The sequence below is a fragment of the Chelmon rostratus genome, chromosome 14 (genome assembly GCF_017976325.1).
Source record: "Chelmon rostratus isolate fCheRos1 chromosome 14, fCheRos1.pri, whole genome shotgun sequence".
Lineage (NCBI taxonomy): Eukaryota > Metazoa > Chordata > Actinopteri > Chaetodontiformes > Chaetodontidae > Chelmon > Chelmon rostratus.
Genome location: NC_055671.1, coordinates 17,736,778 through 17,762,279, shown reverse-complemented (window position 1 = coordinate 17,762,279; position 25,502 = coordinate 17,736,778). Strand labels below are relative to the sequence as shown.

Here is a 25,502-nt window from a genome sequence, read left to right as displayed (position 1 = left end):
CTTCTTATTTAAGGTACCGTAATGAAAATGGCATTACATTGTTTGTTGATGCAGGGAAGAGGAGTGAACCCAGGATATAGACCTATCATTCCTGCTGGATAGGTCTCTATCGTACAGAGGCTGTAGGAAAACCCCTCCTTGGAAAAACTGTTTCTCGGCACCCACAGAGGAACTGAAACTGCATTGTGTTGTGTTTTGGGGTGTGGGTGTTAAACATCTGAAACAGTGGATAGCCTGTCTTCCATTAGCCTCGCGCTGCTCATTGCTTTCAGGGCGGATACAGAGAGGGACACTGCTCTTAAACCCAAACCTTTTCTGTTTAATTGGTCATGATTTGTGGTGAACATGGATGTTTGGTGAATCTAATTGGTGAAAAAAACACTTCTAGTATTCTAAAAGACGTCTGTGGTCGGATTTGGTCACATGAAAGCTTCACAGGGATACATTTTGATATAATCCAATGAGTTTTTAAAGGTTTTGTTAGCCTAAAAGAAGGAGAATTCCCATAACCCGCTGACGACTTCACAAAATTGTTGCTTAGCCCAACAATCCCAGTGAAGGAGGGAAGTTCGGAAGCTGAGGGGAGAGAAGAGAGAGACCATTTTATCATTAGACACCAAGCCTTTCTGAAGCAAAATATGCAACATTTTCCATTCATCAGGGGCAACAGTGCCCTTTGTGTGGGCACGGTTCAGTATTCACCAGCCTGAATGGATGTTTCTATGCAGCTCATTGTCACTATGCTGCTTCTGGAGGCTTATGGACTGACTGTGGTGGAAATCCTATTGACTGCGTGCGGAGTAGTGTCTGTTTGTGGCGCGTTAAGTTTTTCCAGAACAGATTATTCAGCAGGCGACTCAGCCAGCAGCCCGCGGTGCCAGTGAATGGGCTTTCTTTGTTTGTTTGTGCGGGAGGACACTCGCATTCATGCGAGCGCGTGCTTGTGAACGGTTGAGAGCGTCGCCGCCGGCCCACGCTGGCGGTCATGAATTGTGTTACAGGGGAGCTGCTTGTGTGCGATTTTGTGAATGATGGGCGATAGGTAGTCAGCCAAACAGCCACAGAACGACCCACGTGTCCTCTGATTAGAGTGCCACTGTGCGCTTAATGACACACTCAAACACACAAGCACAGAAGGATTGCTATTGTCAGTGTGTCAGATGTGCAGAAAGGGAATCAACAGTACAGAACATTGGAAACGTAGCATCCAGCAGACTCTATTTGCTCAGCTGTAGAGGGTTCATGAGGAAGCTTTGTCAAAGTGTTGACAACAGTTTGCACAAACCAAATTAATGCCGCTCTTTGGTTCAGCTTCCTCCCTTCCTCTCCTTATATATAAACTATTTATAAACTAGGAAATGACGACATCCAGGGTTTGAGCCAGTGTTTGCAGAGTAAACTCTGCCATATCAGCATTGTAAATATTGTCCACAGAGGCTGATTTATTTGTCATGTAACCACTGAGCAGCATGTGCGTTGTTGGCCATAACAATTGTCTGTGCAATTACGATGTGGGTGACACATATTAACGACGTAATGTGTCGTATTGTGTGACGTCTCTAGACATTGTTGGATTGGCCTGTACTGTCCGTCTCATACCTGCTAAATTACACTGAATTTTTCCGACTTTGATCTGGGAGCAAAGAAAAAGGTCACAGGCCTGTTCTTGGCTAGACCCATGATCAGAAATAGACTGACTGTGTTCGGTCAAAACCTTGAATCCCCAAAAAGTGACTGTGCCAGCAGCTAGGAAAACTGTTTCAGTTTCTCAACCAGCAGAGGTACAAGTCCGAATGTGAAAAACAACCAAGTTTACCGCATAGTAAGACAGGCTTTCAGCCAGCGTTGTTGTAGAGGGTTGAAAAAGTCACGTTGTGCCATATTTACTGACTGAGGTCGTATTGTTGTTGGGCAGAGTGAACTTCCTGCATGGCGCTCCCCATTACACGGAGCATCTTGCTTCTTGTTACAGTAAAACCAGATTGACAGGAATGTTAATGCCTTTGTCAACACACACCAACACACAGCCGCCTCTCCTTCCACCAGATAAAGAACTTGAATTTAAGACACATCGCAGGCAGTTTACAGGTCGAGTCCTACACATGCGATAAAGTTTTATGAGGCCTTTTCGCGGCCGCAGAGGGAGCTGCGTACACTCTGATGAATCACCTCAAGTGATGTCACTTGAGGCAGCATCAGTTTGGGCTGAAGACGTTTGAAAAGTTTGAAAAAACTCTGGAAGACGTGAGCTTGCTAGACCTCTGAAGCCTGCTCTTCATCCATATCTCTGCTTGAGGCTGGCAGCTTACGTTAGCTGCTGCTAGCATAACACCGAATCTCTGCTCTGACTGAGCTGTTGGTGGTGGAGTTGCATTATGGGTATTGTAGGCGGCAGGTTTTGACAGGGAAGAAAAATATATATAACCGCTCTGTTGGTTTATGTAACTGTCCTTCATGAGTCTGACAGTGTTGCAGGGTAGCGATGCTAAATTGGAGGAGCACTCTTTTAACTGCTCCATGATCTTTACTCCCAAAGAGTCTCTGAACTATTAGAACAACAGAGTTTCAGTGTGCACAAGTACAAGCAAAGATTTATCTTGTGCTTAACCTCTGATTTAATCTAATATTCTTTTTTTTTTTACCTCCGTTCCTCTCAGGACTTCTCGAGGAAGACTCTGAAGCGAACCAGGAAGTTTGTTATTGATGGCGTGGAGGTGAGCGTGACCACCTCCAAGATCATCAGGGACGACGAGAAGAAGGATGAGGAGATGAGATTCCTGAGGTATGCGGATGACTCGGCCTGTCGTCAGGTCACGCGTTCTGCTCGCGCTTCTGTATCTCCTCACCATCTGGACAGGCAGAGTGAGACATATGTGCCTCCCCTGTCCCAATCGCTCATCCACAGAGAATGAGAATCTGTCTTCGCTCTCTGTGAACGAGGGCCACGAACTGCTCATTCCTCGGCTCAGAGTGACGTCTGTACAGTGATAAGTGGCCTTTTGGATGTTGCTTTTACCACACGTACTATTTTAGGAATTCTGGGCTTTAGCCCCTTGAGATTTGAGTTTAGAAATATCCAAACTATTATGGAAAAAGACTAATTTAGGACTTCTTTACATACAGGCCACGGTTTGAAAGAAAAATTAAGTTACTTTTAGATGCGTGTGTAGGTCAGGTTCACTGTATTTGGTGCAGAAGGATCCATAAAATTTTGCATTTGTTGTCTGATGACATAAATTACTCGTGTTTCCGATTTTCTGATGTTTCTGAAATCAAGTTTAACACAGTCTTACACACACTGCTTTCAAGCCCTAAAAAGTCCCAGGTGCAATACACATGCCATCTAGTGGTAGGAAAATGGCATTGCATGTGTACCAGATTATGGCTTGGGTCTAATTTTTACCAATTATTTCACTTAAGGAAGACTTAAAGTGCATCTGAAATTAAATTGCATGTTTATTTTTGCAACAGCATACCAGTCCTGTGCTTCCCTATGAGGAAATCAGTATCCAGAAGGGAGGAATTTAGGCTGTATTTTTCAGCTTTATTTTTGAACTTATTCTCATACAGCCAATCAAACTGTCTAATTTTAAACTGCATTTGCATAAAGCAGCAGTGTCATTGGACTATAGTATTTGCTTGTTTGAGGAGTTGCAATGGCCATAGACTGAAGTTGTGTATGTGTTGAAAATAATAACATGTATGTTTAGGCGTCAGGAGCTACGTGAGCTGCGTTTGCTGCAGAAGGAGGAGCACCGCGCTCTGGCTGTTCTCAACACCAAACTGGAGACGCAGAGAGAACAAATGCAGAGACGTTTTGACCAGGAGATGAATGTGAGTCACACACACACACACACACACACACACACACACACTGAGCTGCTGTGAAGATGATCAGTTTTTATTGACTGTCAGAAAGTCGTTGCTTTAATTCAACAGTGCTTTGGGAGCCTGTAGTTTGTGGTGCTGTTGAAATGGTTTATCTCACTATATGTAATTTTGTTACTCATGATGATCAGCATGAGCAGGACAGATTTGTCATAATGTAATGTATGATACGAGTCTTAATCATATGTAATGATCGCTACGCAGTGTGGTACAAAGCGCTGTAGGGCTGTGGTTTGTTTTTACTGAAGCTCATAAGCGTGCTCGTTTCCTCCTTGGGGCGTCGCAGGCCAAGAAGAAGCACTACGACGTGGAGCTGGAGAACCTGGAGAAGCACCAGAAGCAGACCATTGAGAAGATGGAGGCCGATCACAACGTCAAACTCAAGGACGAGACCAAACGCATCAAAGCGGAGCAGGAGCGCGACTACCACAGGTTCCAGGATCAGATCAAGCACAAGAAGAAGGAGGTACGTGTTCAGTTAAATCGTAGCAGGATGTGGGGAAATGACAGCTTTCAGTCTTCGCGTTCTTTGTGTCGTGTTAAAGTCCTGACTGATTATAGCTGAAATGCGCCTTCTTTTAATATATTTAGGTAAAACAAGCTGTCGATAAGCTGCCCAGGAGTCAGCGTAAAGAATCATTGAAGCAGAAGATGAGTTCTTTCCAAGAAATGAAGATAAGGGAGGTGAGTTGTTTGGTCATTTGGGCTCATGGTACTTTCATTTTCACTTTCACTGCTACTGGTTTTGACACCAGCCGTTCCTTCTCCTCCCGTCACGTCTTTCTCTTGTTTGTGCTTCAGGAGAACAATTTCTTGGCAGCTCAGAAGAAGCACCTTGACACCACTCTACAAAGGATCATCTCCAATAACAAGAGAGAGATTGCAGAGATGGAGAGGGAATGCCTGAACAGGAAACACCAACTAATCCGAGGTACAGACCCTGTTCGCTTTAAATCAGATCAAACCCCGGGGTCTTATTGTTCTCAGCCCGTCTCTGCTTAGTGACGCCACATTCGTGGTACAGTCAGTAATTCTTACACATTTCTTATGTGATTAGAGCGTGAAGCTACGATATGGGACATGGAGGAGAAGAACCTTTACGAGAGACACCACTTACTGAAGCAGCAGCTGAAAGACAAGTCCTTCCTCCAGAGGCACCAGCTCCTCAAAAAACACGACAAGGTAAAGCAGTGGATAGCAGCTCGAGATGTTTGCACCGAGGTTGTCAAAACTATCAGTACTTTCACGCTTCTGCGACACCAGGTGTTTAAAATGGTACAATCTCCATTAATTATACATTTCATAGTATTACATGTGCTGAAGCTATGAAAAATCAGACCTAGAATCAGTTTAAACCCAAGGCTGCACAGATAATTCAAGAAAATCAGCTGGACCATTACGTTGTTACAGATGTGTTGGAATGTGTTCAGGTATTTTTCTGTACCAGCACTGTGTGCAGGTTGTTAACAAAGAAAGAAAAAGATTATCCTATTTTGTGTCTTTAGGCCTTTTTTTTCTTTTTGCCGTGGTTTTGAAAGAGGTGTCAGTATCGTCTTTTTATACTAGCATCATACTGAAGTTCAAAATTCTGCCATCGTGACAACATTAATTTGCACCCGTCATTCTGCGCCCATTTAACTTTGGGTTAAATCATGTGATTACCTGTCCTTCAGGAGCAGGAACAGATGCAGTGCTACAATCTGCGAATGATCGAGATTCTGAAAGCTCGGCAGCAGCAGGAGAAGAACCGGCTGCCGAAGATCCAGCGCGGCGAGGCCAAGACCCGCATGGCCATGTTCAAGAAGAGCCTCCGCATCAACTCGACGGGCAGCTCCTCCGAGGACAGAGAGAAGATCAAACAGGTAGCGGGAAGTTATTCTCGCGCCGCATTTAAGCAGGAAGTTAATGAAGCAGCAGCTCACGCTCTTCGTCCCCTCTCAGTTTTCCCAGCAGGAGGACCGGCGGCAGAAGGCTGAGAGGCAGCATCAGCAGCAGAAGCACGAGAGCCAGATGAGAGAGATGGTCGGCCAGTGCGAAAGCAATATCAGAGAGCTGCAGCAGCTGCAGGTGAGCGACGGGCTTCCCTTTTCGATCAGGCACGCTTGTGTCAAAGTCTAAAGCGCTAAATGTGCGGGATGAACGGGCTGCAGTCATTAACACGAGTGTTTTTGTGCTCCAGAATGAAAAATGCCACCTGCTGATCGAGAACGAGACTCAGAAGCTCAAGCATCTGGATGAGCAACACAACCAGCTGCTGAAGAACTGGAGGGATCAGCTGAAACCCAGGAAGAAGGTACATGTCCACTGTCACAATGTGTTAAAAAACAGAAAATGCAAATTTACCGAAATCATTCAAGTGCCTATGACAGACTTAATGTGGCCAGATGGTTCTACTTCTAAAAAACATGGCTGATCTCGTGAGTTAAACGAGTACTTCAGCATTTTGGGAAATGCGTGTACTTGTTCTGTTGCTGAGTTGAATAAATATTAAGTATGGAACTAGAGCAAGGAGGCGATTAGCATAGCTTAGCATAAAGTGTGGAAGCAGGGGGAAACGGCTAGCTTGGCTCTTTTCGAAGTTCAAGCACGTGAAACTCAGTAATTAACATTTTCGTGTAATCTGTCCACCAACAAATGAAAAGATGGCAAATTATGGTTTTAATAGAGGCAGTGACTTCCTGGAGTCTTGTCTCTATGCTAAGCTAACCTAAGCTAATCTCCTCTGGCTCCAGCTTCATACAGCACTTAAAGGCACAGCGCGTCATTGCTGCCGCTCGGGGTCCCTCAGTCACAACAATGAAAACAAAAAATGTAGTTTGATGACATCATGAAGTAGCGTGGGATCATGGGAGTTCTTGTCTTCACGGTTAAACAACCACCATCGCTGATGAAACTCTATCCGACGTTACTCATGCAGAAATTTACCTCACCTTGAATAAAATGACTGATTCCTCTGGGTTTGAACACTGTTGGAAACATTTGGGATAATATAAGTACACAACTGACATTTTATTGTGGAAATGTTTCATATTGTGGGTTTAACGATTAGATATGAGCTGCATCAATCATCTCATCCTCTTGGCACAATTTCCCAAAACGTCAAACTATTCTTTTAACTCTATATATAAGAGCTTGAGCACAAGAGTACCTTTAAATTTTTTTTTTTAACTCTTATTGTCCATTTTTTGCATTATATAGCATGTTTTCCATAAAACACAATATAGTAGTTTTTCCTCTCACTAAAGGAATATTCCACCTCTCTTTGGTTTTTACAAAAGTGTAAATAAAGTTCACGTCCTCTAGGAGTCATGTGTCAGTAAGCTCGGTCTGGTAATCTAATACGTAGTTTGGCTTCCACCTCTTAGGCCCTTGAAGAGGAGCTGAACATGAAGAAAAGGGAGCAGGAGGCCTTCTTCAGGATGAGTGAGGTTTCTGATTGCCCAAACCCAAGTTCTCCCAACAAAGTCTCCAAGTTTGTGCCTTACCAGGATACTTCCGCCACATAAAACGAGCCGCTGTGATGGTCCACCATGTCTCCTGGCCAGCACGTAGCCGCAGACACCCACAGGCGTTACAAGTGCCTGCTGCCTCCGGTTTAATTGGCTTCGCCTGTAATGGCAGCATACTTATCCCTCCAATAGGTTCCTTAATTGTTTTAGTGAATATTTATGTTTTAGCTCATGTTCTAAGGTTTTTCTTTGAAAAAGTGTTGTAGTATTTGATTCAAAACTCATCACATGCTTCGTATGAATCGATAACAGAGTATCGGCTCCCATACACTGTTTTAATTTCTTTAACTTCCACCTGTGCGACACAAGTCATATGATACAGCGTGGGTGAGCTGAAGATACCAAACTAATTATTAGTCTTAGTTATTTAAAAAAAAAAAAAAAACCCAACCCTGTTTGGTTGAGAAGAAGTAGCTTGTGGTCTCTTAGCACCCAGCGCAGTCATTTCTTTTTGCATGGAGGCAGGATGTTTGTTTCTATGAAAGCTGGCGAGCCAGTAACTGAGCACTTTTTGTTTACCCCAAATTATCAGTGCCGTCTTCCAAACAGCATGACCAAAAAGACCCAAAGAGTAATCATTAACCAGCTTCTTTCTATTTCGCCCCCATCTCTGTGGGCCTGTTTTGTCTATTAAGTCAGATGCGAGTCTTGCAGCAGATTAAGTCTGCCTTTATTTATTTTTACTGAAAAAGAACAACCTTACCCAGATTCATCACTGTAAAGGCTAACTTAAACATCGTCTCTCTCTTTCTGAATCAACGCACTCATGATATGAAGGATGTGCTTATTATTTTGTATCATTTTTGAAATGGGGGACGAGGCTGAATCCAGATCAGATTTAATAGTTTCTTTTTAAATGATTCTTTAGGAATGAGATTTTAACAGACAAGGGAAGACTAATTGTTATTTTTCTGTTGTATTTTTTTTTTTACTGTAAATCAGTCACACTGGATGGGAACTGACAAAGCCAAAGCAAAATACTGTTGTTGTTGTTTGAAGGATGCTAGATAGGGGATATATCATTTGAATTAAAAAAATGTATTAAGTGTATAATTGTTATACCGTGTGCAGTAAATGTACTGCCTGCTAACCAAAGTGCAATACTACGTGTATGTCTTTAGCTTAAAGAGGTTTATTTTTTTTCTTAAACTTTGCCTTCTTTTGCACTGAGAGGGGGAATAATATGAAGAGTATAACCCCAAGAATGGAGTTTTAAAAGAAACGGCATTGCTTAAAAAGGATTCCATCTTCAGAATTTGTAGTACTTGGGAAGCAATAATTTAGGATATCATTTTTCAAACGATGATCTGATTTTGGAACATGACTCTTCATATCATTTCTACGGGAGTGCAACAATTCAGTCCGCTGTAAGATGCCTCTGGGTGTTTAATGTTTAACTGAAACCTGAAGCTTGCAGCTGAGGAACTTGTTGCCTTGATGAGCGAGAGAACATGTTTTGTTTTTTTTTTTTGTTTAAAGAGTAGTTTGGCCTGCACATTTACATTGAACCAGGTCAACAATCAGGTACCGCTAAATCTCTCTCTCTCCCTCTCACACACTCTCTCAGAAGTATTTAAATTTCTTGTAAAAATTCTCTCTCCTGTCATGTTTCACGTGCGTCTATGCCTTCCTCTCTGCCTCAGTTTACATGATGTTTGCATGGAGGGGTTGTGAGTGTGAATGAAACTGTATCAGAAGGAACCACTGTTGTAAATAACTCTTAATAAAGGCAGATTTTCTAATTACAGGATTGTGGCAGAGGCTCTTTCTAATAGCAGCAGCAGTGACACTGTCAAAGCACACTTCATGTTATGAAGACTGTAACATGATGCGACGTTGACATCCCCTCATGCTATACATCATGATTTTTTTTTTTAAGCAGTTTTAGGTCCGATACAAGATTTGTAAAAAGGAGAGGGAGAGTCTTTTACAAAATACATTTAACACTCCAGTTTTCTCAAGGATTGCACTAAAAAGCTGGACATCGAATAGAAGGCAAAAGGAAGACCACTTGTACATTACAGTAAGTTTCATCCAAGTCCTCGCACAGACCTTTTTGTCATTACTGCCAAATCTAATCATGTGTTTGTTCTCATGATTGACTTTAGACGAAGTTACTGGCTCGTTGAGGGACTGGACCGGCACACAGCATGAGAGGTGCGTCACCACACAATGTTCTTGCGCCTGCTTTTTGTTCGTCCACTAGGAGGCAGTGCAACAAGCTGTAAGCACAACTTTGACACTACCACTGAAATGTAGATGTAGCTAAATGCTAGCAATTTAAGATCTGTTTTGGTTTTCACCAAATCCTGAGGGAAATAACATGGCCCTTAGCTGCAGAATACTTTGTGATGCCTTGCAGGTTGTGAAAGTTTGTTTATCCGAGCTTTTGCCATGAAAACAGCTGCCTGCTGTGGCTGAAAGACGGTCGATGAGAACGCTGAGAAAAACCAGGTTAAAGCACAGTAGAGTTGAGGGGAAGGACCCACTTGTTAAACAAACATAGCTCAGTAGTACTACTAGTGGTCAAAAAAATCTACAGTGTACTGTTTTAACATAAAAATACTGAACACGAAAGGATACTGGTTTTTACCTCAGGTTTACCTGATTTTTCTTGAATTTGTTGAAATAGTAATTCAGACCATTGGCTGTATAAATAGATTCAGACAGTGTGACATCTGAACTGAAAAATCAGAAACTTTTATTGACTTAAGTAAAAGGAGACTCAATGTAATGAAAAATACATAGCAAAAAAGTAAATAAGATTACAATACTGAAATGACGACACCATCAACCCATTTGTCTCGCACTGTACTGCACCTTCTTGCATTTATCCATCTAACACACCTGAAGATGAGTACAGCATGTTGAAAACTCGCCCTTTTTTTCTAGTTGCTGTCATTTCTTTCTAAAACGTGGGTGGAAGGTTGAATAACATTATAGCGACTAGAAGCAGAACAAGAATCAGTGTTACAGCTTTAAGCCTTGTCTGATTGTATTACCAACCATGAACATTTTATTTTCCAATTTTGCTTATTTATTCAGTAAACCTAAACACTTTATGAATGTATAGAAGACAATCGTTTCTGGACCACTTGTGAAATTAGCAGCCAGTTCTTTCACATACTTGTTTTTCATTTATCTCTCGACAGAAACAACACAACTGTCTGCATTTCCTCTCATCGGAAAATCCCACAAATCAACCAACCAAATTCCTTCTTGGCTCTTTCCTCCTTCTAATCCCTTCATCAGTACAGAGTGAAAGAACAGATGGGCCATCAGAGAAAAGTGACAACAGCTAAGATATGCCTCTCATTTCTGTACAATAAAAAATAATTTGCTATACTGACCATGCTTGAGACCAGTCAAGCATTAATGTAAAACATTATTTTTTATACAATGGTCATACTTTGCTGTTATTTGAGCACCAAACTTCGGTTAAGAACAGACTGTACACTTACAATACTGTAAATCATTGCACAAATCACTGTAGATCTCCAATTTCTCATTTCTTAGGTCAGACATCTGGATGTTCTAGCCTCATCTTTTACATTGGTGGACATTTGTTACAGTGAGTATAAAACAAAACTTGGCTAATAAAATGACAACTAAAACTAAGAAATGAAATGCACTGTGGCATTCTTCCACCTTCCTTCAGCGTGTGCAAACCTTAAACTTACCTCCTCTGAAATGACGGACAAAGTGCACATCTGTTACAAGTCACTGCAACATTAATTACGCAGTCGACGAAGAAAGCGTTACGATAGCACGGAAAACTAATATGCATGTTTCTACTATAACAAACAGCACTTCTACTTGGCAAAGACATCTCTTTTAGTAACAGCTAATAGCACTTGAAAGCTCAGATATATGTAGTCATTGAACTCCCCCAGTGAGTTTGTGTGCAGTCTTTGTCTAAGAGGTTTTTTCGTCTACTGCTGGGGAAAGACTGACTGGATTTGAACGTCTAGTGTATTCTCCTGCTATGCAGATTTTAGGTTTCTAGTCAAAGGTTTTTAGGAGAGAAGGACTATATCTACTGTTGCATACAGTATATTAAGTGCTGAAGCACTTTGCATATAACATAGAGGCACCGTATCATAGAAGGCATGGGTGGAGATACATTTGCTGCTGTTCTAGCGTCTAACCTCTTTACCTAAGAGTTCATGTAATATTTAGATTAAAAAAAAGAAGTAAACATCACAAGACCCCACAAAGGTGATGTGTTATTGCTGGTTCAGTTTAGGTAGAATATTTTTATCAAAATGAAACGTAACAAAAATGTGTCAATTAAAAAAAGGTACCTATAAATAAAAAAGAAAATGCTAATAAGCTAAAAACTAGTGATATTTTGTTCATTTAAAACCTTAGTTTATTTATTCTTATGGCGATGGTTTGAGAGCACGTTCAAACTAAGGTTTCTTGCTCAGGTAATTCGAGGGGATCCAGCCCTCGACTTCTTCTCGTACGTTTTTACAGAACCACCAGCCGCTGCCGTTTTTTTCCAGCACCTCGAACACTGTACCCACCTTGAAGCTGGATGTGTTTTCATCCCCTTCAAAGTCCGCCACAGCTAGATACAGCTCATCCTTACTGGGGTCCTTGAGTAAAGGTGGAAGCTTGTCCTTGGGCGGGCCGGGCTTCTCGCTCTTCACCAGGGGCTTGGGAGGAATCGGGACTTTGTTCGCTTTGGGCTCTTCTTTCTCTTTGTTTGGAGGCGCCAGAGCAAACCCTTTGGGTTTCGGGGGTGGGGGTCTGCTGAGTTGGGGTGGTGGGGCCTTGGGTATGTCCTGGGCTTCTTTTAGAGCAGGAGGAGGTTTGAGCTCAGTTGGGCTGGATGGGTTCTCCTTCTTTGGAGGAGGAGGTCTCCTCGGAGCCATGGAGGGGGGTCTTTGAGGGGGTTCCTTGTGGGGAGGCACTGCTGGTTTTGCAGGGGGTGATGAGCTCTCCTGGCTGTGACCATTGATGTGTTTTGGGGGGAGTTTTGGCTCGTCACAGTGCTTGCCATTATTGAGGGTAGGGATATGGATGGGGGGAGAGCTGGGGGGTTGACTGGGTTGAGAACTATTCACTGCTGCAGTGGCGTCAGATGCAGAGCCGGGGTCTGCAGGTTTTGGTGGCCTCAGCTTGCTTCTCAGGTTGGTGATGTCCAGTTTGTTTTCTGCTGGAGGATCTGGTTTGGCAGCTGGAACAGGTTTAGGTCGGATCACTGGCTTCGGCTTCATGAACACTGCTGGGCCGGTGGCCTCTGCTTTCTCCTCCTGTGCTTCTGATTTGGGTTTTGGTGGGTGTTTGGGTACCGGTTTCAGATTAAACTTCTTCACCTCTTTGGCTGAGACCTTGTGGCCACATTCAAGACCCATCTCATTCCGAAGGAGAAGTGGTTTGCTCTTATCTTCTTTCTTGGCATCTGGCGGTTTGTCCTGTTTGAAGGGGGCTGCCTTGGGTGTAACCAGTGGCATGATGACCCCAGGAGCTGGGGGTTTTGGGGGCAAAGGTTTGGAATGATCAGATCTCGGTTTCTCTGCTACCTCCAATTCAAAGCTCTTATTAATGGACTCCCTTCGAGGTGGCAGAGCTGGTTTCTCTTCGACTGGAGGGGCAGCTGGGGCTGGGGGTAAAGGCCCAGAGGCCCCTTTGCTGGCACTGGACTTCCAATCTCTCAGTTTAGGCCGGGCACAGGACTCCGAGGCTGTGGTTGGCTCATCTGGTAAAGGCTTGGACCAGCTTTCGTCTGTGCCTGAAACACTTGAGGAACCGCCGTCTTCCAGTCTCAGCTTCTCCATCTCATTGGGAAGAGGGGCAAGGAAATTAGGTCGCAGGGCATTGCTGGTCTTCTTGTACTTGTCAATGAAGTTGGCCGGGGCCCAGCCCTCTTTGTCATCTATCTGGATGTACCACCAACCACTGGCATTTTTCTCAATCACCTGGTAAGTGGAAAAAAACACACATTGAAATTAATGGCAGAAATAAATGAAAGACAAATCTTTATTCAAAGCAAACGTTTCACTACATTCTTTATTTTTATAGAGCTGTGGGGATGTAATTGACCCACCTCAACTTTGACTCCAGCTTGGAAGCTAATACCATCAGGAATGGTGGTCTGGAAGTCCGCTATGGTGTAGAACTCTTCCTCAACCTGAGGAGGAATGGGGGGCTTGGGTAGGTTTGTACCACGTGGCTGTGGAAGATGAGAAAGACACATGGAGGTTAAGTTCATGAAAAATAGAGTGCAACACCATCGTCCAATACAACAGAATCCCCTCTTTGTCAAATGGAGATTTGAACAGGATCTCTTACAATGGTAAGATCTCTGCGTGGAGGAGGTCTGTGTCTTGATCCCACTTCTGTGGAGGAAAAGGACATAAAGTCATAAATTTGTTAGTGGTGTTGAATGCTGGGTGTGCTGACTGTAGCTGGACAACAAGACTGGAGCCTATAGCAAATCAATACCTTTTAGAGTTTTTTTTTACAAAGATATTAAGTGTTGCTGCAGTAAAACAGATAAAGAGCAAACAACAGTTAACTGGATTTGAAATTCACTGCCTACTTTTGTTGTCGGAGAAAAATGAGAGTCGGTTTTCTTTCTGGCTGCTGTCTCGGTTCTCTCTGGCCGCATTGTTTTGCTGGTTTTGTTTCGAAACCCCGTCTAGGTCGTTGGTACTGGCATGAGCAGCAGCCCCTGCTGACTGCTTCTGGCTCTGGATGTCAGACTTCTTCAGGTAGGAGGCTGGGGCCCAGCCCTCACGGCCCTGGTACCTGAGTGGAGGAGAGATGAACGAAAAACTGAGTCTGTGCAATGAGATCAGTCAGTTTTTCTTTCCCTCATTATTATCTAAGGTCTGAAATTAATCTTAATTCATGGTAAGATTCAATACTCTTTTATTGATGCCCCAGAAGGGAAAATTGGGAGTTACAGCAGCAGAAGTTCAGAAGTAGGTACAGAAAAATAGACTTAATAAGTTCAGAAAATAAAAATAAGAATAGATAAAAACTACACAGAACACTTGAACTCAATTAAAGGTAATGGCAGTACATATGCAGTACCTACAACTGGTGCTACATTTATACTAATAGTGCAATACTGTCTTGTTCAAAACACATTAACTTGTCTCTTTTGTATTTTTTTTTTTTAAATATGTTTATGATATTTGCTCTTCCAGAGTTCAAGTCATTGATTTTATTACCTGATCTTCCACCAGCCCTCCAAGTTCTTCTGAATCACCTCGACAATCATGCCCCTCTCCAGGTCAATCTCATCCTCGTCCCTGGCCGAGTACGGGTAAATCACTGAGTACTTCTCCTCTGGAGTCAGAAAAATACAGTACTGTTAAATATAAGAACATAATGCCTGACGATTACTGTGTATAGGCTCACAAATAGGGGAACACATAAATGCTGATGTAGGGTAATAGCTTGGGAGACAAACGCACAGTGGCCCGCTTGGATTACAATGGCTTGCAGAATTTAAGATGCAATCTGTAACAATCCTAAAATTCAGACTGCAGGTTCATGAAATTGTTTAAGTTTCCTGTTGTTGGTATGCAGTAAAAATGTCTGCAACCTTTTAATGAAAAGGTTCAAAATCATTTCTCTATCACGACACCTTCCATTAGTGATTTAGGATGAGATACTGTAATTGGTACGAATAAAATGAGGCAAGGCTTGAGCAGCATCTTATGGAGTGAGAAGATGTAAGATACACACATGTATGACACATAAAACACACATTCATCCTCCACAAATACTGACAACAAACAGGACAAACTTGTTACTCTACTAGAAATATAGTAGCTAGTTATATTATTATTGTATATTACAGTTCTATGTAATACTACAGATCTAACAAGTGTTTAATGCTGGTTAATTGAAATGCTATAGTACACATTTATTTCTATCAGATAAAATGCACAATCCACTTTGCATGCAAGGATTTAATTTACATGCTTGGATCTGTCATGCAGCAAACATGTCATGCATACACATGGACAGACATGCACACAGTTGTGTATGCATGTGTGTGCACACACACATTTAGAATAGGGGGAGAAGAAAGGCGTGCGCTCCACCTTGCCCAAAGCCTGTGCTGAATAGATCCCCTAAAGTTCTGCGACGACCCATGTGCCTTGGCAGTGACCAGAATCTCCGAGGCACTGACATCCCAGCACAGTAAGTGGGGCAAAATAGGAAGTGAACATTACATAAGCCATCTGGTGGATGTTTTCATCCTAAATGAAAGCATTGTCAGTTTTGGTGGGCCTGGTAGGAGTCAAAGTTCTCCTCCTGGCAGGCCTGGTGTTTTTTTGATCCCTCCGGGTTTGTGTACATTTGAATCATTTAGTGTTACAGGTTCCATCCATGCTGAAAAACCCCAAACCCTCAAACCCCATCTGTTCTCCTTACCAGTATGTTGGGATAGAACTGTACCATGTTACTACCACAGAAGGCTGCTTAATTTATAACTGTAGGTTATGAACCACATAGTTCATGGTTAATTAGGGTCTACAGGATGATGTTTGCCCTGAACGTGGTCTTGGGACTATTTAATTAAATCTTTCTTATTAGTGGAGAACTTGCAAAGCTGATGCTGACTTGCACAGGGACAACTTATTTATTCTGCATGTAATGTGTTCAATTGCTAATTTACTTGCTTCTATTTTTATCTTTCATCTGCGACAATGTCAATGGATGTGGACGTTAAATGTGGATGACTCTAATTCCAGGGCTGTAAGGGGTGACCTGCCCAAAGAAGACAGGACAGCCAGCTCAATGTCCACTTTGAAACCACAGACTTCTCAGCCTCGCCAAGACTTGAAATATGCTCTGTAATTTACATATTGGCTGCGTACCCTTCTTTGCTTAGCAGGGCTGCTACTATATGCTGTATAGTATCATTACAGTATCACCTACATCTGGCTTTTTTATAGAATTCATGCCAGAAAGCGTTTATTTACCTATTTGTTTTTTTTCACCTTGTAATGTTCTATTTACGTATATTCATGAGTGCTCTATAATTTAGGTATTTCAACATATTTAGATTGCTGTTCTCTAGGGCAACACACACCAGCAGAATATAATGCACACCCTCACATATTCCCCACACACTGGCTGGGTCTTGGTGTCAACACAGCTCAGCAGAAAAGCCGCAATGCTGTCAGTTTTGGAGTATCTGGTATGTGGTACATGCGTCAAAATTGTGGTGCTACGTGTGGTGTGTGTTGCCCTTTTGAATCCAACAGAAAGACAATATCACAAAACATTTTTTGTCAAAATTGCATACAAGTACAGTTTAGCTTATACTTGATTTCATTATTCCAAGGGTAAGAAATTACTTACATCTACAGTTGAGTTTGAGAGTAAATACTAAATGGCATCTTTACATTTTTACATTATAAACTCTTCCTTCAGGTGAATATTGAATCTCAATAATAGCACCCAGATGGAAAGTTTTATGTACCTTCTTCCCCTGGAAAAGTGAAGTCATCAGGGTCATCCTGTGCCTCAAGGCAGGTGGCAGGGACCCAGCCCTGGGCATCTTCTGAACTAACAAACCACCACCCTAAAGGAGCAGAATATAAACACATTGACATAAAAAAATATCCTGAGAGAATTTAAGGATTTGTGGTTATTCGCTGTTGAAATAAATGACGGATTTGTGCTCTTTCAATTTCATATTTCATCAAACACGTACGATAAGGAATCACATAATCCAAATGTCATTCCCAAGCTGTTCTTCGATTTAAACCAGCAACCTTCGCAGAATATAAACTTGAGTATACTGGATGCTGTGCAGGCCTTACCTGACTCATTTTTCTCAATGACCTCCACCACCTGACCCACATGCAGGCTGATCTCAGAGCTCTCCTGCTTCTCATAGTCTGTTACTGCCACGTACTGGTCGAGGAGGAGAGGGTCTGCTGAGGTGGAATCTCCTGTTGAGAGGGACAAGTCAGAAGAGAGGCTCATTTAGCTCTTTGTTCATTCCTGCTCCTTTGCTGTTAGACAGGCTAAGGATGAAATCCCAATAATGTAAATAAGCCTCCACCTCCTGCTTTTCACTGAGGATGTGTGTAATATTTGTTAATGTGATATTAAAGGAATGTTCCTGAACTTGGAATCATTAGAGATAAGAGATATTGACCTTTAAAAATTCCTGGCATCTCACTGACTGGAGGGAATGTGACCTTTTAAAATGTCAGATTTTATAGGCACTTTGAAGAACTTAACTGAAAATTCAATTTAACCATGGTCTTTACAAAACAGCCAAAATGCACCTGGAGAGCTATAATAAGTGAACAATTCATTTTTCATGAAATGCCATTTAGAATTCCAAGGTCACAATTTGCGCAAAAGCTTTTAAGTCAAAAGTGAGAGGAGGCTTATTCGGAGTATGGAGATTCACCCAGACATGAAGCGGAGGAGGTAGTGGACGTGATTGGAGAGACGGCGTGAGGGAAACAATGAGCTGGCAGAGGAATAATTGGAGATTTAGAGAATGGGAGTGAAAGGCAGGGATTTCAAAAGTGTCGATGGTTAAGTCAATCATCAACATGGCTGTGACTTCCACACAGAAACAAACCAGCACCACCAGGACCCACCACCAATGTTAGCACCAAGCCAGCCTGAGAAAAATCAACTTAATCACACGAGAGCTCACACCAAAACCTGAGGGATTAAATTCAATGTACATATAGAAATAACTGAAAACAAAATAATTTTTGGTTGACAGTTTTAACAATATTCATGCCTTTGCGTATGGCTGTAATTAAACATCTGGAATAAAATCTAAATTAGGAATCAGAAATTTGAATATTAGTAGTGCAAACATATCCAAACTAATATGAGGCACTGTTTAATTTTTAGCAAAGAATCACAGTTAGCTACTGTCAGAGCAAAAGACTTTGGACATATGAAAATGAATTCATGCCAGTAGTAGATCGTTAGGCAAGATAATCTAGGCCATTTTGGATTAGGATGATCAGATAGACTGACAAGTTAACCCAAGTAACTCGGGCTAACTGTTAAATCACTAGTTTATGATATTAAACTTTCCTAACTATTTTTCCTGGGGTTTACTTTAATGCTACTTGTCACACAAAAACACACACAAAAGGCTCCATGCTTTTATCCATTCACATCTAACTCAACCAGTGACATTATTTATGCCTCTAGGCAGAAATAAAGACGTTTCCTACTGGGACAGAAACATTTTTTTCTTTTCTGTCACAAGACAACATACTTAAATACACCCAAGAAATGAGCCACACAGGGTTTAAAGATCACCAGCTATATCGTATTCTTTCATTACGGAACCAATGCAAGCCCCATGCCTTCAACAGAGCCACATCCCACCTGCCCAGGCCAGGGGAGGAGAGGGGGAACAGGCCACTAGCAACCCGCTGGGTCACACACACAGCACGACCAAGTGTTTACTACCTCGCTTTAGGAAAGTAGTCGCTCTCTCCACAATCCCTAATGGAAAGGAAAACGAATGGAGAAAAAAACTGAAAACAATGACATTGATGCAACTTCAGAATATGAGCTGAATGGAGAGGATAGAGAGAATATTGAAAGAAACAGTGACACAATGGCAAAGGTGGCTTCTTTGTTACCGGTGCTATAATGGTCACCCCCAGGAAAACATTTGAATATAGACAGAAAATGTCTTTGTTAATGAAACAGGAACATTTGGGATGGTGGAATCCTGTGTTTACCTGTGTAACACTATGTGACCACTAGATGGAGATAATGTCACATTATATGCAACAGATGACTTGTAGAAGATTTGATTTTGTGATGAAAATAAGTCATAGAAAGTGGAGCCACATAAAAGCAGTAACAATGTGATGCCTGATTTTTTTCAAATAAATAACAAAATAAAATTAAAATAACACAGCACAACCAAGGCCTCCCAACCCCATTTTCATTTCAAACACATACCTGATTTCTTCTTTCCGATGGGTTCTCTGTCAAAGAGAGAAAATGATCATATTATTATCTCATGTGTCAAATGTCGTAAAACTTGAAAAAGATAAGACACAAGCCCAAACGGCTGAATTAGACTTATCTTTTATTCTGTGCTTCGCAGAAAGGACTCCAGTACAGAAAGAAAGGGTATATTTTTGTGTTTCACTGTGCTATGTATACATTTATTCCATGATACAACTTCTGCTGTTAGCACTATCTGTTACTATTGATGCTTTCAGTTATTAACTGTGTGGCAAACTGGCACTAATGCTGCTTGTTAAATAAACTGAATCGATTTCATTTGATCCGATTTTGATTTGTTTCATTTGATTTGTCATGGCGCCACAGCACAACACAACACTTACACTGATTACTCCAGCGAAGAACTAACAATAATAGCTAATATTATATCTGTTAGCTCTATTAATATGCTACAGACACATGAGTGAAGGATAGTTTTGTCTGCCTTTCTCTTTGTTCCAGGCCGATGTGGATAGAGAGCCTCTAGATAGCTGATCTCTGAAATTTAGTCTGATGTTAAATTCAATACAGCATCTGCTGTGTCTGCTTTAGACATTAGCCAGATAAATAGACCATCACTCCACAGCAGCAGTCAGGAGCCGATTCAATGTCCAGATGCCCCGAAAAGTCGATGGCGGCTAAATCTCAGCATTTCACTCTCTCCCTCTTTGTTATCTAAATATTACTCTCTTACTTTATGGCCTTGCATCGCCTTCCTTTTTCCATCTCACATCTTCCATGCTACTTAACTCACTCCTTCATCTCCCTTGATCATTTTCCTTGGCAACTACTGCTCGTTCGTTTCCCTGCATCAACATGAATGCTCTCAGCCACATAAAGCACTGTTCGATCGGCAGAACTGTTAATTGCAGAGGCTTAAGTCCCAATAAATCTTTACCCATAAGTGTGCCCATTAACGTATTATAAAAAGAAATCCCTGGCCGGGCCAACCAAAGCAGTACCAATGCTCTGGGTTATTATAGAGGAGGAATGTGTGTGTACAGTGTGTGTATGCCTTGTTTGCTTGCTTTGAACTGAGGTGAAACCAGGGTCATGTAATGCCCCAGACAGAGCCACTGATATTGCACGTCATCCTTAATATGATTGCTTTATTGCAACTGCTTTCGAGCATCTAATCAAATGAATCCTCCCGCGTCCAATTTTTCATGTTACTCTGAAGCTCGTTATGAAAAAAAGAAAAAACATTAACACAGGTGCCAACTTAAATTTCAGCTTTCAAGGGAGTGTTCACATCAAGCAGCCATGGCGGAGTCGTACTGTACAGTAGCCACCGACGTGATGAGTGAGAGAACTAGAGGAATCATGAGAACACACTCTACACGTCTACACCTGGAACCAAACCTCACAGTAAACAGGTGCCATTCCATGGAGAGCTCAGACATTTGTGTGATTAATGAAATCCCTCCACTCATAATCTCTCTCCCCACCCTTCTTTGTTTCACTTCAAAGTGACCCTTAATCTCCTCTTTTCTTCCCCTATGATGTCCCTTACTTTCCATTTTCCTTTCCTTGCCCCAGTGCTTCCTCTTTTCTGCAGGCTCCTTCACTTCTTACCCGTCTTTTCTGGTAGTCTAAGATGTCCCCTTCAGTGCAGTAGATTTATAGGCCCTGATAAATCTTCTCCCACAGTGGCTGCTGTGTCTGTACACCGGCCCTGTTGTCAGTCAGCCAAACAACAGGCTGCACTGGCAGAGAGCAGTAATCCAATTTCAATAAAGACAAACCAAGGTCTTTCCTATGTTCATCCGCCTTGAGTGAATGCACCGTCTCCTTCCTGCCTCTCCCAACACATGCTTGGGGTTTTGTATGAGGAGCAAGGAGGTATGTGTCCTTGGCAACCTCCTCTGAGGAAGGACAGAAGACAAAATGTGCGTGTGTGTTCATACGTTGCATATATTCATCAAACACAGATACAAGGCCATTTCAGAGGGTTATGGTTATTATCACACTGGCCAAAATGTTGGAATGAGAGAAGCATCTTTGCTGAGTGACAAAGTCACACAATTCTGTTTATATTATCACAGGCCTAAACATTGTGAGCAATACAGCCTCAGTAAACCATCTGACTGCAACAGACAGCACACTTCAAAGTGACATTAAATCCATCTACATTATAGGTGGCAATATGGCAGGCTGGTGCAAGTATCCGTCTCATACTCAATCCCAATAACAGCAATGTGTCCTGTTAATTGTCCTTGAGCAAGAGCCCCCAGCTGCTCACTCAGTGTAAGTCACTCCTGATACCAAGAATATGAATATAGATATTGTGCTGCCATAATCCTATTCACTAAACATTGCAAGAGGAAAAGTTTATAAAACGTCAAGCCACAAAGTGTAGAATTCTTGCTGCAGGATCAAAGTGCTGTGGAAGACAGCAGATGCTCGCTGACCCACAGTGAACGGAGGGCTGAAATGAAAACAGGCTGCACAGACTGTCACAGGGATTGTCTCATTTCTGTACCACAACAAAACAGAACATTTCGAAAGATGCTATCATCAGAAAAATACAGACGCAGTGGCTTCTGGGTCAAATGCACCAGGAGCTACAGTATTAAAAATGAATCCAGAAGCGGAGCAACATTTTGCAATTTCACTGGCTCAACAGTTTTAGTGAGTTTAAATGTCAAGGTGACTGTGGGGACGACCGGAATGTGAGAAGGACTCCCTGAACCAAGCTGTGCCAAATAAAATGTCTTGCTTAGGCCATTACAATAAGTAAAGAGTGAAAAATTGTACACTGTGTCCAAATTGGATGTTACTATAGGCACCAGGGGTGCCCAAATTTTTTCCCTCTGAGGGCCAAAAAGTTCATGGTGGGCCACAGACCAAAAGCCAGCACCTATTGCATTGTATTGCTGAGATGGAAAATGGTACTAGGGTCCCTGATACATACTAATTCTAACCATGTATTTGTGTATGTGGTGCATCCATGCTGACTAATGAATAAATGGCATGTATTTGAAAACAGCAGCATGCGTACTGAAGTCCCCAGATCTTTTAATATGGTGTTGTTGAACACTATTATGAGTATTTTATTATACTATTACTCTTAAGTAAGGGATTGGGACACAGTTTCTCACTTCTGTGACCCAAATTTTACAACAAAGTCTTGCCAATTGAAAAACCCACTTTCTATGTGCTGGCTTACTGCCGGCCCCACATGCACTCTCAGCATATATCACAGGACTTATCAACCCAATTTCCTGCCGACTGAGACGACTTCTCAACGACCAGTGCCACACATCAGTACGTGATGACAGAGAGGTTAAAACGAATAGGTCAGCTGACAGCTGTGGGTGTAAAAACCATCTCCACGGTCAAAATGTGAGCCCCACATTACGGCCTCTATGAAACCAGCCACTCGTGACCTCCACTGCCCTGAAGGTGCTGGTAACCTTAATAACAACACATCTGTAACCGAGGCCCGCGTGTGAAGTTATGTGTGTGTCAACATGTGCTTATGTGTGTTGGATGTTGGCATTCATTGCCTGCTGATGCCTTAGTTTTGGCACATTGCAACTGTCAGCACTGGATTTGACGCTAATGTGTTGAGTGAGACTTACAAGAGACAACAGAGCAGGTCTGCACGCCTTCAGAGCAACCATGACTGGAGTCTGGCGGCTGAACTGAGCTGCAGCTACATGCTTAAATTCTAACTCAGCATTTGAAAAGGCCCACTGCGTATGTTTCTGCTTGACAAATCCAACAGGAAGGAATGCAACACTATGAAATCATATCCATTAGAGGGTGTAATGAATGCTCATTACTGGAAGGCTGACGGTAGATGTTGGCAGGACGTGACATGACATCAGTCAGGAGAACAATGGCGGGTGTTTGCCACTGTATGCGAGCCTGGGGGTTTCTAACAAATGTGCCTGTGTGTGGGTGTCTATGTGTGCGCACATGTGTGGTACTTACTCCTTGGGCGGGTTGAGGTCTTCAGGTCTGGTCTCAAAGAACACTCGGACTTCCTCGCACTGTGAGATGTAGACCGGCAGCTGAATGAGGGCCTGCAGGCACAAAAGACAGCAGGAAACTTAGGTAATCACACACACTGACAAGTACAATAACTTCACTGCACACAGAAGTCAACCAGAGGTTAAATATAGTGTTCATCTGGTGTCTGGCCTCCATAAAGTCACAGTTAATCTCCGTAAGAAGGATGCAGAATATGCAGGCAAGAGACAAGATTTTTGTATGGGGAGCATTCTGATTTCCTTTTGTAGTCCGTTTATAGTCCTACTTGTGTTGGCCAATAATGTTTGAGCAGGCTTTGGTTTTATGCAAGTAAATAATCCTTGGGAGAGCAAAAGAGGCAGAACACATTGGCCAAAATACAATCTCGGCACCAACTGGCAACGATTATAGCTTTTGAAAAAAAATATTCTCATTCATATGCAGATGTCCGTTGACAGAGATTAGCCAAAATGTCGTCTTTGTGTCTCAAGTTGCTAATCGGACTGTAAACCATGATCAGTGCATTAAGAGGAAGTATTGACCTGGATATCCATTATCTGTTGTCTGGATATTCACTGGCAACGACAGCAGTCCCAAAACATTGGCTATTTCATCATCAGACAATAGCCAATGTGTTCCAAGACTTCACAATATACATCAATAATCAATAATAAGTAAAATTAGTAACTTTCCCTTCTTCTTTTTGCAGTGCTTTTCAATCACACCAGCTTGTTCTCTTCTCCTCTCTGGTTCTGAGCTCAGCTCATTGATCAGTCTTGTCTACCTTCCTCCCTAATCTTATGCCTCTGCGGAGGATCACTAGCAACAGGCAGATGAATCCTGACAACACGGCCGGAGATGAAAGACAAAACAGCCACATTCATCTTTGTCTTTATTGGTGGGAGCTCTCTCTCGCACTCACGGCCAGTCATGTCATCGCTCAGTCTGTGTCTGGCCTTTCTTTTTGTTCTCTCCTGACTGTTGTATCTGCTTCTCCTACTCTTTCAACCAAACCACTAAAGGGCAGCTGTGGAACAGATAATCACCTCAACAGCCTGATGCCCCAAACCAACAGACAGAATAACTGTTGCCAATGACCCCATGGTGACTATTTCTCTTGCAGTTAAGGGAGTCAGGCCACTCCTTCTCCTTTTGCTGGCAGGCAGAGCTCAATGCTATCCATCAAGCTTCCTCAGCTGGCCTCTACCGCTGATTTTAATACTCCTAAGTGTTTCAGTTCAGTCCTTTAAGGGAGCAGAGTCCTTGTCTACCTCTCATACTCTCTCTGACAGATATGGAACTCAAGCCAAAGATCCAGCCAAGGTGCCCTTGTCCCATGTGCCACATTTGCCTTGTCATAGTTATGGCCATAAGTTCATGCCAGCAGCTTGTGTTGGAAGAAAGGAGTGGGACTGCTGCCATGAACAAAGTATAACTATTTTTTTTCCATTAGCCGCAAAGTCATATGGAGTGCAAGTGAGCCCATGTACGTGTTTGTTGATTCATGGTACATACAGTGTAATATTATTTGATTATTTTGCATCAAAATGACCTCAGAAACTCCCTTTACCCCTTACAGTAGTTTTATCCATATCCTGAGATACAGAAGCCAAGTAGATGATTTAAGATTTTCAGTGGTGACCTCCAGAGAACCCCACCGATCTCTAGTCCTGCGGCCCAGAACACTGCACTGCGCCTGGGGTCAGAGTGCGTCCTGAACTGGCTATCGTCTCCTTGGATTTATTCCTCTCCTCATGTCAGCCTGTGGCCGTCCACTCATTACAATTCTCCCCGGGGAGGAGATGGGAGGGAGGCTCAGGGTACATTACAGCAAATGGACTTTATGGGTGTTCTTTACAGCAGGCAGCATTAAGGTAATTGTGTGTGCCTTTGTGTGTGTGTGTGTGTGTGCACATGTGTTTTTTTCTCCAAGGAAAAATAGGTAATGGAAATGATAGATCTACTTGTGCACTTCCTTACGGTACAGTACATACCTGTGCACAGTAACTTTTCACATGTAGAAACATACAGCAAATGGGAAGCGTCAATCTTGACAAACGCAAACAACAACAGGGGTTCAAGATGTAATATTTTTTTGCATTGGTTAAATCTCAAAAAGGCATCATCCACTAAAAATAA

At 42.4% G+C, this 25,502-nt stretch overlaps 2 protein-coding genes across 3 annotated transcripts in view; one reads left to right on the top strand and one right to left on the bottom strand.

Moving 5' to 3' along the window:
* The window catches only part of stk10 (serine/threonine kinase 10), a 44,395-nt gene extending 35,253 nt beyond the window's left edge, over positions 1-9,142 (top strand). Inside the window, exons 11-20 of the mRNA XM_041952318.1 lie at positions 2,658-2,782; positions 3,711-3,834; positions 4,175-4,354; positions 4,480-4,572; positions 4,690-4,819; positions 4,946-5,070; positions 5,562-5,750; positions 5,830-5,955; positions 6,068-6,181; positions 7,254-9,142. Coding sequence (XP_041808252.1) covers positions 2,658-2,782; positions 3,711-3,834; positions 4,175-4,354; positions 4,480-4,572; positions 4,690-4,819; positions 4,946-5,070; positions 5,562-5,750; positions 5,830-5,955; positions 6,068-6,181; positions 7,254-7,394 — 1,347 coding nt within the window. The 3' untranslated portion in view covers positions 7,395-9,142. The remainder of the gene's footprint in view (positions 1-2,657; positions 2,783-3,710; positions 3,835-4,174; positions 4,355-4,479; positions 4,573-4,689; positions 4,820-4,945; positions 5,071-5,561; positions 5,751-5,829; positions 5,956-6,067; positions 6,182-7,253) is intronic.
* Positions 9,143-10,076: 934 nt separating this feature from the next.
* The window catches only part of sh3pxd2b (SH3 and PX domains 2B), a 38,005-nt gene continuing 22,579 nt past the window's right edge, over positions 10,077-25,502 (bottom strand). The window contains exons 5-14 of one of the 2 annotated variants that reach the window (XM_041952203.1): positions 23,325-23,416; positions 19,338-19,363; positions 18,834-18,869; positions 17,198-17,329; positions 16,855-16,956; positions 14,585-14,702; positions 13,948-14,156; positions 13,698-13,744; positions 13,453-13,578; positions 10,077-13,324 (exon numbers count right to left, since the gene is read on the bottom strand). In XM_041952203.1, the coding sequence (XP_041808137.1) occupies positions 11,810-13,324; positions 13,453-13,578; positions 13,698-13,744; positions 13,948-14,156; positions 14,585-14,702; positions 16,855-16,956; positions 17,198-17,329; positions 18,834-18,869; positions 19,338-19,363; positions 23,325-23,416 (2,403 nt within the window). In that variant the 3' untranslated portion in view covers positions 10,077-11,809. The remainder of the gene's footprint in view (positions 13,325-13,452; positions 13,579-13,697; positions 13,745-13,947; positions 14,157-14,584; positions 14,703-16,854; positions 16,957-17,197; positions 17,330-18,833; positions 18,870-19,337; positions 19,364-23,324; positions 23,417-25,502) is intronic. The other variant, XM_041952204.1, reaches the window with a different exon arrangement.